Raw genomic sequence first — 18,024 nt, 5'->3', positions numbered from 1 at the left:
AATCACTGAGAATATGGACACCCCAAAGATATTCCCCCAAAGACCTTAGTTTTGCAGAGAAGCAGGGAGATTCATCTCCATAATAATAATAATCTTGAAGCATCAGTTTAAATTACAATATTGTACTGCATGCAATTTATTTTTTTTAAATGTGATGCATTTCAGAAATATTCTCATGGGACTGCTGGGAGGCAGAATGAACTTGTGGTTAATGAAGCAGGCTGTCTACTCTGCACTAGTGTAGGGTACAAGGGTACAGTCAAGCTCACTGAGCTTCAGTTTTCCAGTTTGTATAATAAGGAGGTGGAAACTACTTCAGAAGACTCTTGTGCAGATTAAATGTGTTAAGGCATTAGAAGAATGCTTGGCATATAATCCATGCTCAGTAAGTAGTACATAATATTATCTCAAGCAGATAAACATTATTCAGCAAATATTTATTTTGAATGCTTATATGTGCCTGAGGATTGTATCAGAAGGATAGAGTGGATGTAAGAGAAGTGGATGGATGCCTTGAGGTAGCATTTTTTCCAATACATTAGCAAGGACATGATTTAAAGGGGTATGAAGAAAAGAGAGAAAGCAAAGATAATTTCCAGGTGTTGGCCTGACAGTGCTGCCGTTTACTGAGAAGGAAGCTATCTGGGGAAGAATAGGTTTCAGAGTCAAAATCATGTTTGTTTTTGTGGTTTTGTTTTATGTCAAATTAATGATATCAATTAATCAAAAGGTTGATGGCTGGATAAGGAAATTGGGGCTCAAAGTAGAGATCAGGTTTGCAAAAACGGTTTTCTAGGGAACAATGAAAAGATGAGCATTTTCGGGGTGGAAAGGGTCATTGGGGAGAAAAAGGGACACCTGTATTATTTTAAACAATAATAAAATAAAAAAAAAAAAAAAGATGAGCATTTAAAACTATACCATTTAGTTGTCAGATATCCAGAAATTTTCATTGTCTCCTTCAGCATATTTTATACTCACCTACTGCCATCTGTTCTACTCTCTGCTCTCTCTCTCCTCCTCCTCCGTATCAACAATAAATCCTACACTTTTGCCACCAGGGCAGTAAGACAGCTAGTCAGTTTCTAGCTTGGTGTGTTTTTCTAAACCAAGACACTGTTCTGTTCAAGGGGAATTCTGGTGCCAGTTTATAACCTTTGCTTCCCCACAGCATGATTCAGTGAGTTATGTTTTGTTTCCATCATTAAAGTGTAAACTTATTGTGAGAAGGAAGATGGCATATTCTTGTAGACTTGATTTCGATTTGTAAAGTGCATCCAAAAGTCTAAATGAAATACCTGCTGAAATTTCTTTTAGAGGCTGTGTTATTCTGCATAGATCATTGTTGTGACATGTTTTGTAGTTCCTTAAATTTCTAGGGCACCACTTTGCTGACACAAATAGTGATATGGATAACTCTAAAACTCTTTACACTTAGTTAAGTAAATATAGCTCATAAAATCCAACAAAAAATTAATAGACTCATATATTGATGTTCATTACTTATTAAAATTATCAGTATTCTCAGATAAACCTATAGAATTCAAATTTAGGAAGTGAAAAGAAACAAATTTCAAAATGCCTTTTAGTTCAGTGATAAAAAGAAATGGGCTACCAAGTCCTGAAAAGACATGGAGGAAACTTAAATGCATATTACTAAGTGAAAGAAGCCAATCTGAAAAGACTCCATACTGTATGATTCCAATTATACAACATTCGGGAAAAGATAAAATTATGGAGACAGTAAAAATCAGTGGTTTCAGGTGTAGGAGGAGTAGGAGAGAGATGACTAGGCAGAGCACAGGGGACATTTTGAAGGCAGTAAAAATACTCCATTATAATAATGAATGAAGGCCATTATAATTTTGTCCAAACCCATAGAATATACAGCTTCAACAGTGAACTCTAATGTAAACTATGGATTTGGGTGATTATAATGTGTCAGTGTAGGTTTATCCTTGGTAAAAAATGTGCCACTTTGGTGAGTGATGTTGATCAGGGGAAGTTATGCTTATGTGTGGTCAGGGGAATATGGGAAATCTCTCTACGTCCCTCTCAATTTTGTCATAAACTAGCTGCTCTAACAATATAAAGCCTTTAGCCCTGGCCAGGTGGTTCAGCTGCTGTAGCATCACCTGTGTACCAGGGGGATTGTTGTGGGTTGGATTGGGGGGAGGGTTCACATGCTGGGTTGCAGGTTCATCCCTGGTCGGGGCGCGTGCTGTGAGGCGGCCAGTGGGGAAGGTCAGTGTTTCTTTCTCAGGTCAATGTTCCTTTCTTTTCTCTCTGTCTCTCTGTCTCTCTCTCTCTCTCCCTGCTCTCCCTCCCTTCTTTTCTCCCTCCCTTCTTTTCTCCCTCCCTCCTTTCTCTCCTTTCTCTCTAAAATTCAATAAAAACATATCCTCGAGTGAGGATTTAAAACAAATAATAATAATAATAAATAAAGCCTGTAAAACAATGTCTTTTAGATTAACTTAACTGTTTAATAACTATTGGTAGTAGTACTGCACTGAGAAATTTAATCTCACTGATAATTCTACTGATTATTTTTAAGCCTTGTTGAAAATAGAGGGGTTCACACACACAATGTGAAAATATCACTCTGTAGTCTATGTATGCCTTGAAGTTTTTAAAACATTGTTTTCTTTCTGTGTCCTTACCATAGGCTACATACCGAAATCGAATTGCGAGCCAAAGTCTCAGCACAAGGGACAGAAAAGCAATGCATACTCCCACCGAGGACCGTTTTAGATACGCGTCAGCTGACCCGACGAGCCCCTACAAAAGCAAGACCTGTCAACTATCAAGTCTCTGTTTAAGTAATTTCTTGAAGGACAAGGAACTAGTGGAAGTTATCAAGCACTCAAGAGGAACTTATGAAACCCTCACTTCAGAGGTCACCCAGAACTTAAGGGCCACTGTTGGGCAGAACTCTCTGAAGCCAACAGCTAAGACTGAAGGGCCCCCCACATTCTCAGAGAAACCAAAGGACCAAGCTGCTGTGGCCCGACAGCATTCAACCTTTACAGGCAGGTTCGGACAGCCACCAAGAGGGCCAATCTCTTTACACACTTACAGCAGAAAGAATGTTTTTCTCCATCACAATTTACACACTACTGAGCTGCAGACTCTAGGCCAACAGGATGGGTAATTAAATCACCTTATTCCTGTCTCTGAGTAGGATAAAGATGGTTAGTGCTTCTTGTGCATAGCTTATATTTAAATTGTCATGTACTTTTTATTCTTTTTATTTTTGTTATAAACAAAGAATTGTGCACATTTATTTTTTAGAATGAGGGTTCAAGCATGTTAATTGAATTAGGTTTGGTAGCCTTGAAGACTTTATTATATATATATGTATAATAAATGGGACCATCTTGCTGGTTTATATAGTCCATAATTTATTTATCTCTTATCTTTATCAGTCACTGATATCCATTGAAGTTCCAGTAAGTAATATCAAATAGCACTCTGTTCACTGAATGGTGTTACTGTGAAAATAGTGTGAGGAATAAGTAGATGAAGGACTTGTAAGGAATTTTAAATTATATAGTTAATAGAAGGAAAAGAGAAGAGGGATTTTAAAGTCTTATATTTGGTGGTGTATTTATTTGAAGAATGGAGGTTGCTTGCATGTAACCTAGAGATACGTTTGTCTCTCTATTACATACATTCAAGCTTATCTCGTCATACTATAAAGGGGGAAAAGGCTATTTCTTTCACCTCTAAATGTTTAGTTCACACTAGTTCAAAAGGATTTTAGACTGAGTAATTGCTAGACAAATAGAGAATGACAGCTCTGATCTTCAAAAAATGTTGTTTTTTGTTTGCTATTGATGCTGAAGTACTACGACATAACACAGTGAGGTGGTAAAGCTGGCTCGATTTTGTCAAATGTTGCATAAAGCCTAACATGCTTGCTCTTTGAATCATGGCAATATTAGCATATTTTTTTAAAGTTTTATGGATGGAACATTCCAAGAAAATTATTTTACTTCACTCTCCTTGTATTTTTAAAAATTTCAACTCTATATTTTTCTTTATACTCAGTTTCACCCTGTATACATCAACCCCTATGAGATGACTTGAGGAAGAGAAAGTCAGTTTCTTGGTCGCCCAGTATACACTGTTTTGACTATTTAGTCATCTAGACTTGAAAGAAAAAGCTAAAAATGTGAACTTTTGTGATTTGATCTTAGAAACAAATCTCTAACAGGAGTATTCAAAAGTCCATTTGATGGCAAATATTTCTCTTCAACAAATAAGGCCTAGTATGTTTTACTTAAGTGCACATGAGATGGATCAATAAATCTAATTTCTTCATGGCTACTTAATACCAGCGCTGAGTGCAGCTATATAAATAAATAAATAAATAAATAAATAAATAAATAATAACAACCAGTAGGAATCAGGGCTGCTGTTTTCTTATACAAAGATAAAAGCTAATAACAATATCCACATTAGGCATAGTCCATGCAAATTGAAATTTGTCATACCTACTGCATGACCTGTTTTCCTTGCATTGAGACAGAATCCATCAGCGTGTGCAAATGAAATGAATACAGGGAAATTGAGATAGCAGTGTTTAGCATGGCATCTTTTAACCTGCTTAAATTAAAGCTATTTATGAAATGCATCTCCTAATACAAAAATGTATTTGAGCTCTGTGCTGTGGGGAAAGGCCACTAGATTCCTCCCCCTAGCTTTAACTATTAAACTTTGGAACAGTTTTCAAACTCTGATGAGAACTAATAAGAGTACAGAGTCTAATGCATATGTTATACTTGTAATTCTAAAGAAAGACACATGGGCATCAAGACAAATGTTTGCCAAATGTTTCCGTTCTTTGTATGTTCGTAATCCTGCCAGAAGAGAAAAATGGCACACTTCAATTTGCTCGGCTTAACTAGCCTGCTATCTAAAGTTTCCAACTGTAGTTTAGAAGCTATAATATTTATGCGGCTATACCTCTGGGGCCGGGCAATATTTAAGTCATGCTAGAAAAACAGAAAAATTATGATTATTAATTGTGAAATTCAGTTTTATTTGTCCTGAAAGTTGATGCGTGTTACTAGAGTATTTGCATTCTGTAAATAAATTAGCATGATGAAACGATCAAGGATTTTTTCCCAGGATATGGAAGACCTATGTATCACAAATAATGTTTTTGATTTGGACTTTTTGGAGTTTATAATTTTGTTTTCCTGGAAGATAGACTTTTGAATTATGCTTTGTAAGAAATAATCTATTTAAGAAAACCTGTCATTTAATAGACATTTTAAGAGATGTTTTAGACACTAGTATTTTCTTGAAAAACCTTTTTTAAAGCTGAAACATTCAAAAAGAAAACCTGGATTAAACAGTTCAATTTTAAAAGGAGGGATATTTTTTGGAAATATCATCTTAAAGCTGTTTTGTATCAGTATTTTCAGCATTGTTATAATATTATTTGTAATACTAAGTGTAACTCAGGCCTGGAGAAGTTGTAAGCCCACCATGCTGATGTACATCAGTCACTGTAAAACAGGGGTCCTTTGCAAGTTCCTCTCATGTGTATATAGTAACTCAAAACAAGGGCATGTGGGCATTCTTTCAGTGAATTGATTTCTTTGTACTAAAATCTCTAGTTTTCTAAGACAGTTCCATGTATAAAAATGATTTATACATTTCTCCAAGGCAGTACATATCCAAAGACAGGACACCAGGGGGAAAAAGTGCTTGTTTTTCTGACGGAAGCAGTTGATTTTCTTTCCCTTCCTCTTTCTTCTGTGCATGTATATGTGTAGTTAAGCCTAAGGAACCCTGTAAAGTTTCTGCTGCAAATTGTCTCTTCTGAACTTAGAATGTGTTTTAAAGGACACTTAAGAAGAGATGTTCCTCGAGGAAAAGCTGTTTCTACCTGAAATAAATGGTTCCCATTTTTGTAATTCTCTTGAAAGATGAAACTGTATTTCTCTGAACTCAGTGATTTTTTTTTTCAACTAATTTTATATGCTAACAGAGTCACAGTGAAATTTTGAATTATCTCTCAAACTATTTTTGCTTCTTTGGAGCACCATGGTCTGTGCAAATGGCACCACGAAACTGTAGCTGCAATGCTAAAGGTGTCAACCTACAAGTATCATTATGCTCAGGGTATGAACCTAGAGCCACATGTTTTCCACGTTGTTTTTGTTATTTATTGAGATATAAATAATTAGCAAGCCACTAGTCAATATTATACGTTCGTAGGCATGCTCATACTTACCTAACTTAAAATGTTTACAAAGATCTTCATGATTAATCTGGGTTATGACCTGTGTTTTACCTTATAAATCCCAAGATTCAGTCCTAGCCCATTGTTACTATTTTCTGAGTGTTGCTGAATTCAAAGGAAATTTTACATTTTGTTGTGTTTTCTGTTTTCTATGTGTATAATAGAGATAATACCTTCCCCAATAAAGAGTTAATATTTTTTAAGTGATCATGTATTTAAGGACCACACCCCATGATAAATGATCACACTCCACTAGTCCCCCCAAGAACTTTCTTAGTAACTTAGTTGTCAGAACAATAGGAGAAGTTTAATGAATGACAAGTAAAATTTCTCCATATTTATTATCACCTTTCTCATCAAGTAGTATCCCATTACAGTGTATAACTTGAAATACTGGGTATCATCTTTTATAATCTCAATTTTGTCTCACTTTCAGAATTTTACATTCCAGATGTTTATAGAAGTAGGAAGTGCTTAAAAAACAGCCCTTACAACTTCCCTAGGCCATGTATAGGTCAAAACGGAAAAAGAAAGGGAGGTGACTACAGAGGTGCTGTCCGTGATCGCCATCCATATGGCTGAATCACACTCCTGGCCAGACGCTTTGCCCTTGCTGTTATATCTGTTTAAATGCAGCACTGATTCACTTATACTAGGCTGTTTGCTGTATTCTGGGACTTGACTCTTTTAAGGCATTATTATCATGTCTTTTTGTATATTTTAATTTTATTTTTGTACAAAATAGTTTAATCACAAATAATATTTTTGAGGAATTTACTCCTTTTAGAATTTAAACTTTTTTCTTATTTTCTTTTCCCCCCTCATGTTCTTACTTTGTCAGGCCAACTCTACGCTATATATATAAACACATGGCAGGGATGATAGAAAATATAAGCTAGTTGAATTTCACTGTAGTATAAAAGCAAACAGTCAGCTATCAACCAACCAAACAAAGAAGCCCACATCTCTAAGAAAGTACATTATCATTGCCAAATTTTTATTTTTCAAATCTTAATCTGTGCCAAAATTTTTTTCACCAATAGTCAGAACCACAAACATATTCATAAGCTGTTTATTTATAATAAATCTGATCTTGCTCGCAACCCGGTTGTAGTTCCAAGTAATGTAGCCAAAACCCAAAAGTCAAAGCCATGGCTTTCTGAGTGTGGAAAGGATATAGGCAAGCCACCTTATTTTAGGCCTGGAGAATTTCCCACAAAACCGGGGACACAATACAAATTCTTAATTAATGCCTAGTGGCTTTCTTCCACTGAGTCAGTGATTTAGGATGTGAAATATCACGGTTCCTCTAGAGAAAGAAGTTTCAGCATAGCCTCATTAACTTCATCACTTCAACCTAAGGAACATACTTTTTCCTCTTGAACATAAAATTCAAGGAGCCTTCTACATCTTATCCTTTCTCAACATCACCTCCTTGCTTTAGCAAGCTCAGGTTGTTATCACAAAATACCATAGGCTGCTTGGTTAAACAGTAAACTTCTCTTTCCCATGGCTCTGGAAGCTGGGAGCCTAAGATCACAGACAGCTGGGTCCTCGGTTGTTCCTCTTCTTACCCAGTGACTAATCCCATCCCATCTCAGGTCCCTACCCTCATGACCTCACTGAAACCTAATTACTTCCTAAAGGCTTCATTTCCCAAAACCAGCACATTGGGGTTAAGCCATCAGCATATTAATTTGGGGGAAACACAAACATCCAGTCCATAGCATGCATTTTCAGTTTACAACCTAGTAAGTTTGCTATTGTTTTACTCATTTCATAAATGAGACCAGAAAGTGTAGGTAATTTGCCAAGGGCACATAGCATGTATGTTTAATTAAACTGGATTCTATAACTTTTGCTCTTTCCATTTATACTCTGTTTACTTCCAAAGTAGGCTCCCTCCCAAGGAGGCAGAGTAGGGAAATATTTGCTGCCTCAATGTCCTTTACTTTTGAAATGCCATTGATATAACTGGGGGGGGGGGGGATCTGAGCAATGATCTATTTTAGCAAACCAGAATACTGTTCATTCAAAAGCATTTTAGAGCAATTATTGATGTTTAGATCAATAAATATAAAATCCTAAGGGGAAGGCACTTATTTGATTTCTAGTTTATCTCCAAAAAAATCTGATATCCTAATTTTCTTTTCTTGAAGGCAATTGGGAAAAATACTGAGAAATAACTAAAGAAGAAGGCCAATAAAGTGTCTAACTAACATAAAGAAAACATACAATAGATGAAAAATAACCTAGTTATCAGATTATCTTATTATTTCTTTCCCTCATTTTCTGAAGATATTGATATAGACATCATTGAATTAGATATGCTTGTATTACCTTATATTCACTTAAAAAACAAGATCTTTAAAAAGTTAGTTTAAATATTTCTATCTAGGGACAAAAATTACAGCTGATTTAAATTTTCTTATTCAGGAGTTGAAATTAAATGACAAATACAAATTTATTTGTCCTAAATTTTTAAATAAAATATGTCTTATTTTGTAGTTAATCATATATACCTAAATAATGTCTGAATAAGATGTAATCCCACTATGAACTGTCTCTTCTAAAATCCTGTTTTTAGGAATGCAAGAGATTTGAATATTAAGTTAGCTGGACCCTGTTTTTAGGGAGGGGGAAACTACTTGATGCATACTAATACATATGAATCTGGCATTACTAGCATTTATAATAATGTTTTTTATGCTCTAAAACTAAAATTTTAGTGAAAAAAATAAGAAATAACAAACTACTCTGAAAATCATCATTTTAAAGCAACTTTGAATGGCATAGTATAATTTATTTTGTGGCTCTTGATTTCTCAGTAAGAACAGTGATTTTATTCAATGAAAAGTAATTTCACCATTTGACTAATATTCTGAGAAAAGATTGATACACTTAAGCATGGCAATTAGAAAAATATGCATAATTCTTCTGCAAAATAAATTTTAAAACAATAAATATGTTGTGTGGTACCTGACTGCTTTTATTATGACAATTGCTTTGAGACTGTCTTGGTGATAGATTGGTTTACATATGTATTCAAACTGGGCATAAAGCAATGTGATTTATTTTCAGGTTCTTGGAAGTTGTGATGATGATTTCATCAGCCAGTTGACATGAATTCTATATTCACTTTATTTGTCAATGGGCTTCTCTTAATTTCTGATATGCAGTAATAAAGTGCACTATCCCAGGAACCATTAGGGGAATATGACACTATCATTTCATTTTCACATATATGTGGAATCTCTTCTTCCTCGGCTATACTCTTTATCTCCATTTTTACAACTGGTCACAACTCAAAATATATCTTACAATGTTTTGACTTTATAGTTTACAAAACCCTGTTTATTGATTCTATGTGTTTTGTAACAACACAAAATATACAAAATTCTAAATTCTCACTGTTTCTCTTGCTCGCTTTCTTGTTGGCTTACACACACACACACACACATTTTCTAAGATGCCTAGAAGATGGATAACTCAGAACAGCTATAAAGCATTTGAAATGGTACATGGATGTAGGTCCATTTGGCATCCATATCAGCCAGTAGGGAAAACCATACACTTAAAATGGTGTTGCAATGCCTAGAAATCATACCCAACGTTATCTAGCATACCCATCAGGTGTTCTGTACAGCCTCACAACTTCAGAGTAAATGGTGCTCTTCTGTTGTATACTTTTACATAATGTGATTTCAAAAAACTGAAATGAACCGATACAATACATTTTATAATTTATATGTAATATGACCTATGGTTTAAGACTCAATTTATTTCCCAGGCCACAGAGTTCTCTTTGGTTCTGAACTCAATTTTCTATAAAGAATGTCAAGAAGCACTGTATTGATTTTTTTGTTAAATTACTTAAGGTATTAAATTTTGAGGGTTATTTTAAAGACTTTATGGGAATTCATAAACTCTACTTCTAGATTCTGTTGGTAACTGTTTACAAACCTTTGGTTATGATGATAACCAATCAGCACTTCCATGAAGATAAATTATGCAGACATTTCTCTTTAAAATTTCATTTGTAGCCTTGGCCAGTTTTGCTTAGTGGTTAGAGCATTGGTCCATGGACCAAAGAGTCGTGGGTCAAAGGCATGTACCTCAGTCGCAGGCTCAATCCCCATCCCCATTCTGTGCACATGTGGGTGGCAACCCGTGGATGTGTCTCTTTTGCATCGATGTTTCTCTCTCTCTCCTCCCTCACTCCTCCCACCCCTCCATTCTCTCTAAAAAAAATCAATGAAAAAATATCCTTCGATGAGGATTAAAAAAATTTTTTTCAATTGTAAAATCATTTAAAATATTGTAAATGAAATACTGATATATATTTAGCATTTATTACTTATACATTCTTTCAAATAGTCTCATTAATCTTATTTTAAATGGGTCTTTCAGAACTCATTCCATTTTATGCTTCATATTTCTCTAATATAACAAACACTTTGACATTTGTAGAGATATCAGCAGAACAAGCATCACAGCATTAAATGTACAGAAGTGACAAAAATGAAAATCATAGCATATGGAAGATTTAAAATGTAATCACATTTTAGAAATGACCATATAAAGCAGAACCAACCTTTATGCAGAAAATTAATTTGAGATAATAATATAGCCAAGTGCAGTGTTTGTTAGTCTCATTTGTAGATCTCCACCCAGAACTGCACAATAGGCGAGGGTATTGCTTCATTTTAAAGCATTACTTATTACACTGGTAATGATATGACCAAAATAAAAACCCAAAAACAAAACAAAATGATGTTAGAAAATGCTTTTGCATGCTGCGATTCACTGCTAGGGTTTGGGTTAATTTTATTTGTTTTTCCCTTCAAGGGTTCTTACACATGAAAAAAGTAATATTTAAGTAAAGGTTAACTTTTACCTAGAAACCATGTTGAAGATATTCGTATCTCTTATACAACAGTTTGGACTCTATAGTCTATACTTCCTATTAAAGGAAAGCTGGACAGAAAGAGGAATACGCATATAAACCCAGTCTTGAATTCCGGTGACAGTGAAATTTGGCCACGTCCCAGATATGGGAGCTGGTGCCATGTTTCCACTAAATGGCTGATTCTGAAGAGTCTATAACTGGATACATTAGGTCAGAGGCTGATACGAGTTTTATCCTGCCACAAACACAACAAATGGCTCAGAAGTGTGCCCTGACAGCCTTGAGAGGAGTAAACTTGATAAAACTGTTGTACCATCTCAGAAGCCATAATTAATGCTTTATATTAAAGTTCTAACATGAGAATATTTACTGGTAAAGAAAATATGGCTCACCTGCCTGGTCTTTCAATTTGCTAAAAACTGCAAATTTTAAGATTTTAAACAGTGCATTGAAGGATTGCTTATGAAGGCCTGAGACAAACCAACATCTCATTATTTGATGAGAGTTTCATCAACCACTGCTTTCTGAAACAAGGGCTGAGTTCAAAGGTTTACAGAAGAATCTTTTATAATGAAGACCAAGAATTATAGCCATTCACATCAATCTATTTACATGAAAGATGAGCCCATTGCACAAATCAGGGTAATCATGCTATTGCATTAAACGTAAAATTGGATTCACCAAAAAATATGCAATTTGGTTTCATCCCAAACATGCTTATACTTTCTTTTTTGTTTTCTAGAGGCAAATCATTTAATTTCTAATTTAGTACTCTCTTTTTTTGCAACAGTAACAATCAAATTTCTAAAATTATAACAAATTGTGAATCTTATGCTGCCTTTTAAAATGATTTTTCTCATATTTTAATAGCACAAGAATGAAATATTTCTCTCATGGGAAGGTCTTTTTTGTTACCCACATAATGAGATTGTACAAACACTTCTTGGAATAGAATCATTCACATTAATGAGAATATAAGTTTAAATATTTATACTTTTTGAACTGCTCAACTGCAGGAGATGATCAAACACTTTCCCAAGACATTTGATGAAGTTTAAGACATTTGGAAACATGAGCAAAAGAAAAGGAATACATATCATTGTACTTAATAGCAAGGAAATAAATGAAAGAATTAATATCTAGTCAAACAATGTGCTTTTAATATATCCATCTCTGTTAGTTTTAAAACATGTTGGACAAATGAGACTGTAGGTGTTCTGTCAATAAAGCAGTTGAAAGCAGCTTAATGTCTGAGTGCAAACCCCAGACCTGACAGTTTCTTGATGTGTGCCCTTGGGACAATTTATATATCAGTTTTTCTATCAGTAGAATGGGATAATAATAGGACTAACATTATATGGTTTTGAGGAGGATTAAATAAGTTAATATTTATAGAGCACTGAAAAATGGTGCTTGGCACAGAAAAAGAGCCACATAGGGTTTAATCAATCAATCCTTTGCTCTTCATATTAGAAAGTAAGTCCTTGTAGTACTTGGCATTGTCCAAGTCTGTCAACCATGAGTAGTGATGATGATGCTGATTATGATGGGGGAAAAACATCCGTTCCTCTTTGAGAGAAATTCCTAGCAAAATATCAAAAATTCTATAATCTCTGGAATTTTCAGATTTTTTTCCTGATTTGAGGGTGTTTTTATTGATTTTAGAGAGAGAGATGAGAGGGAGGGAGGGAGGGAGGGAGGGAGGGAGGGAGGGAGGGAGGGAGGGAGGGAGGGAGGGAGGGAGGGAGGGAGAGAAGGGGGAGAGAGGTAATAGAGAAACACCTATTGGGACAGAACCCAAGTATGTGCCCTGACCATGAAAACCTGCAACCTTTTGGTGCACTGCTCCAACCAACTGAGCTACACCAGCCAGGGCAGAAACCTTTATCTTTAGTGTCACATTCTTTGGCTACTATATCAAGTTTTACTGATTTTATCTTGCTGAAGATAAGATAAGATCATATCTGAACATGTTGAGTTTACCTCATATTTAAAAACAAGTGTTTCAAGCTTTCACAGAGCTATTTATTTCTAATATATTTTGTTTACAAACACACACACACAGAAACACACACAATGTTTCCTATGTTGTGCCACTTCATATCTATTAAAAACAAAATTCATTGGAACCTTTGCTGAAAGGTCAAAAATGTATTGACTTTCAAATACTAGTTTAGAAAAGACTGCCTCTTACCAGTAGTGGAAACAGAGTACTGATGCTATGCTTAGCTGACAAACACAGATGCCAGAACAATGTCACACGCTTACCATATGAGAAGTATATCATCTAAAGGCCAAGGGTTGATGCAAATAGCCAGTGTTTGCTATTTTGTTTTTATTACGTTGTCATGTGAAGAGTCAGAATGTTCCAGTTCTATCTCTCCAATAATTCCTTAATGAGGCAGTCTTATAAATTACTCCTCATTAAGCTTTCTCTCAACATGTGCATGGAAGCCTTAAAGCTTAGATTAGTAATAATACATTCTCAATTTTCCACTGAAAGTTCTGGTGGTGAAAGACCTCCTCCATGCTTTGGGGCAGGAAAAACAACTAAATATAAAATTTTAAATTAATAGGGTTGAAATCATTTAGAAGAATTATCTACACTTTAAATAACTGTCCTTTATTATATTAAGGTCCACTTTTATTTGCATTTCACTGATGATTAGTGATGTTAAGCATTTTTTCATCTGTCTTTTGGCCATCTGTATGTCTTCTTTGGATGCTGGACTTGGAGTGACCCTTAAGAATTCTTGATGATTAGTTATATTAAGATAATTAGTTATATTAGTTAATTAGTTATATTAAGATAATTAGTTATATTAAGATAATACATGCTTAAAGATGTTCACTGGAAATGGGAGAACCTGTTGTGCAATTATGATACCAGTTCTGTAATCAATTGTCACATTAGAATATGTTTATGTTTAATAAGAACATTATCATGATTAGGCTGGGAGGCTTTAAGTATTAAAAATTCACTCATTCATTTAATATATTTTTATAGAGTGCCTACTTTGTGGCAGGCAGAATTTTAAGCCTTGGCATATACACAAAATGAATGGAAACCTACTCTCAGACTCCCTTCTCCCATATAGCTTTTATTCCAGAAATGCAGGAAAAACCACATAATACTTTTCTTTATTGAGAATTGTCTTTCTTAGGCTCCAAATAAGTATCTTCATGTTTTCCTTTCTTTCTTATAGCAGGCCACAAGGACTTATTCTGTTTTAATTCATATCATTACCTATCCCATTCCATTCAATCTAACTGGGGGCGGGGGTGGGGGGAGGATTATCGTATCTCCAGTGTCCCTTTTCTTGTGGCTTGAATGTAAATATTCTATACTCTTTTAAGCCTTGGGATTTTGATGATATTCCATATGGAAGAGGGGGCTGTAAGCAAAGAATAGTTTGTTAGGAAGATAACACTAACCCTTTAAAGAAATAACCTTCAAAACGCCTGTTGTTTCTTTCTTGCTTATGTAATAAAGAAGAGTAACCTCTAAGACTGGATGTCTTTCTATCAGGTGCTGATTCTGAGACCTAGGCCCTTCTCACATAGTGGTTCTATCATCTACAGCTATTTGGCTTCCAGTCTCACTGTGCTGCTTCGCTTCTGTCAGGCAGAAAGGGAAATAACATGGAGCATCACACATGGGAGGTTTTCATGGGTCACGTCTATAAGTAATACATATAATACCTGCTCATACTCTATCATCTAGAACTTCGTCTACAGCCATGCGTACCTGCAAAAGAGCCTGGGAAATATAGTTTAGTTCTATGCCCAGGAAAACATGACTACCTAATGAGGTAGTCAGTCTCTTCCATAAATAACGAGGATTCTAAAATTCAGAAATATAGCTATGATTACTTACAGTCGTTGTTTGATTATTATGGCTTATAAATCTCTATAGTTATGACTTTACTTAAATAAAATCTCCGTGAAGTCAGTGATTTTGTTAGTCTTCTTACATAATCCGGTACATAAAGGTTCTCAGTGAATAAATGAATAAGTGCATAAAAGAAAGAGTGAAAAAAGTTATTTTGTGACTCAAGCGAACAACTGGCCTTTCTGATTTTTGCCAGTGCAATAGCACTCTGAATCACACTATAGTTAGTTGACTATTGTTCCACTTATTCTAAGGAGAGAATCAAATAACTAGGAAGAAATAAAGTGAAAAAATAAGCCTTTGTTATATATCTGCTCACCAGAATACATTACACCCTGTTCTTTCCTTAACCTTTTCTACCTAAGTGATAAAGGAGCAAGAGGAAATCCAACACAATTACACAATCATTAAACAGTAATCGCACATATACCTTGTGCCAATAGATTCAAAATGCGCTCTCCATCAGACAGGAGAAGCTCTTGAGGTTGGCTGTTGCAGTGATTTATGCCAAGTTTGGTCCAGCATAGCTGTGCCTCCTATAAAAGACGGTGGACGTAGATCTCGCTCTCTAGCCTTTACTATTTGCTGACACCTTGGAACTGGAGACGCATCTTGGACCATACTTTCCAATAAGTGCATTGCAATGTAATTCACATTTTTATATCCTCAACACTGTCCAAAAAATAATAATAGCTTGCTCACTATGGACATAGCTTTTAACATCCCCTACATACTAGAAGAAAGATAAGCATGCATATCAAGGATGACGACACAGCGGGAAGGGTGTCATATGGAGGTGGGTAGAAATGGTAACGGTTGGACAGGAGAAAGGATAGTAAACTTTTGTGGGAGTTGAGGGAGCCTTTCCAGAGAAACTGCCCTTTGGGTTGAAACTTGCCATGTGAACCTAAAGCAGGAAGCAAATGAATATCAAGACTGCTTGCGAAGGTTTAGAAGGACCAAAGGGAGCAGTATATGTAGCCAGGGGATGGGAGAGGGTTTGTAGGAGAAACAAACAGAAAGAAGGTTGGGGTGAGATACCGAGGGGCCTTTCATGATATATTACAGTAGTTACATATTTTATTCATGGAAAGAGATAAAAGATAATGGTTTGGAAGGGCCAAACTAATTATCATTGTTTTGACACAGAAGATGTTTTTATAGGTTGAAATTTAAAAGCCATTAACTTTTAGAACCAAATAATAGGTGCAACAGAGAGGTCAGTGGCTCTCAGTCACACTCTGATTTCCATCCCCAAGGTATGCTCAAAATACAGTGAGCATTAGGAATGGGGTGGGGGGAAAGGTGTAGCTTAAGAGTAAGGATGAAGAGAGTGTGGAGCTCATGGAAAGCATGGGACATCTGCTATGCACATTACTTGCTTTTTTTAAAAAAAATAAATATAAGGGGACAAAACATTTTCAGCTCTAATGGTGTGGGGGTTTTGGAAGTGACCATGTCAAGTGTCCCCGAGTAAAAATGTCAAGTGCCCTGTGTTCAAGCAGCCTTAACTAACCATTCTGTGCCTTCCAGGAAATATGGAAAAATATTTTTAAATAAAAAGCTTTCTTAGGCAAAGTACAGAAATATAATTAATTGCCTCTAATAGGAAATGATGTTTAAAGATAAACTAAGACCAATATGTTGAAATCACTGGAACTCAGAGCCTAGATAATTCAATATGTATTTAGTAAATGAATAATTGAAAATACAAAGTAATTTCTAATGGTTAAGACTATTAGATATTGGGTCTCAGAAATGAAGTTATTCAAACATAAGCTTAGAAGATTTTGTAGAAAGAATTCCAGTAACATACGAATTATTAAATATTGTGGATTCTTCTAAAACTGAGATTTAAAAATTATAATAAACATAGCCTCAACTCAAATTTGCAACAAGAATTTCATGAGATTCCATATTGAGTAAGGCAGAGAGCCCTTTATAAAACAAAGATTTTGTGATAATGCCAAGATACATATTGAAGAAAGTCTCCCGCCTATAGTTCATTTGACATTTGTTCAAATGTACTTATTGGGCACCGATTATGTGCCAGCCATTGATTATCAGTATTGATGATATATTTTGGACTAAGTTTAATAAAATTTCACATAGAAACTTTTTATTGAAAGACTTGAACAATGAACAAATAAATAAATATATATATACAAGGCAAGTTATAGTGAATTCTATTTAAAAAAAAAAAAAAAGCATAGAGGTACAAAATAATAAAAGGTATTGATGACTTTTGATAGAGTAAAATAACCCTTTGAGGAAGAAGGCATCTGACCAAAGATCTGAATGAAGCAATGGAGCAAACCAAGAAAAGATGTAAAGGTAGAAATAATATATGGGCCCTGAAAAAACAAACAACTTTATGTGTTTGAAAAGCAGTAATAATACCAGTGTGGGAGGAGCAGAATGATTTAAGGAAAGAATTATAGTTAAGAAATTCAAAGAGTAGGTAGGAAAAGATTACATAGGACCTTAAAGAGCATAGCAGGGATTTGGGATTTTCATTTATTTGTGCAGGAAAACCTTTGAAGGGTTTGAACAGAAAATGTGATCTTATATGCACATTTTTAAAATACTGTGGCTGCTCTGTGAGGAATAGACTCTAGGAGAAAAGCATGTAAGTGAAGAAACAGAAGTCTTCAGTATTGCACATATGATGAATATGGCTTAACCTAGGGTGGGAGCAGTATTTTATGTTTGATTTATATTTTGAAGGTTGCCCTTTCAGCAATTTTTGGTCTGGATAGGCTATGGAGTAGAAAGAAGAATCACAAACTAATCCTAGATTTTTGGTCTATAAAAAGTGGGTAAGGGTGGCAGCATTTACTAAATGAGAAGATCACATGAAGAAAGTTGTTTTGTTTCTCTGTTTGGCAAGTGTAGCATAACTGAGACTTATCTTTTATATCTGTTAATTTTGAGAAGCTTATTAAACATCCAAGTGGAAATGTTGAG

At 35.0% G+C, this 18,024-nt stretch overlaps 1 protein-coding gene across 1 annotated transcript in view; it reads left to right on the top strand.

Moving 5' to 3' along the window:
- CCSER1 (coiled-coil serine rich protein 1) overlaps positions 1-8,298 on the top strand; it is a 1,053,060-nt gene extending 1,044,762 nt beyond the window's left edge. The window contains exon 11 of the mRNA XM_087826564.1: positions 2,666-8,298. Within this exon, the coding sequence (XP_087682690.1) occupies positions 2,666-3,151 (486 nt within the window). The 3' untranslated portion in view covers positions 3,152-8,298. The remainder of the gene's footprint in view (positions 1-2,665) is intronic.
- The last annotated feature ends 9,726 nt before the right edge of the window (positions 8,299-18,024 follow it).

The sequence above is a fragment of the Miniopterus natalensis genome, chromosome 1 (genome assembly GCF_054644295.1).
Source record: "Miniopterus natalensis isolate mMinNat1 chromosome 1, mMinNat1.hap1, whole genome shotgun sequence".
NCBI classification, from domain to species: Eukaryota; Metazoa; Chordata; class Mammalia; order Chiroptera; family Miniopteridae; genus Miniopterus; species Miniopterus natalensis.
This window is presented reverse-complemented; position numbering and strand designations above follow the sequence as displayed.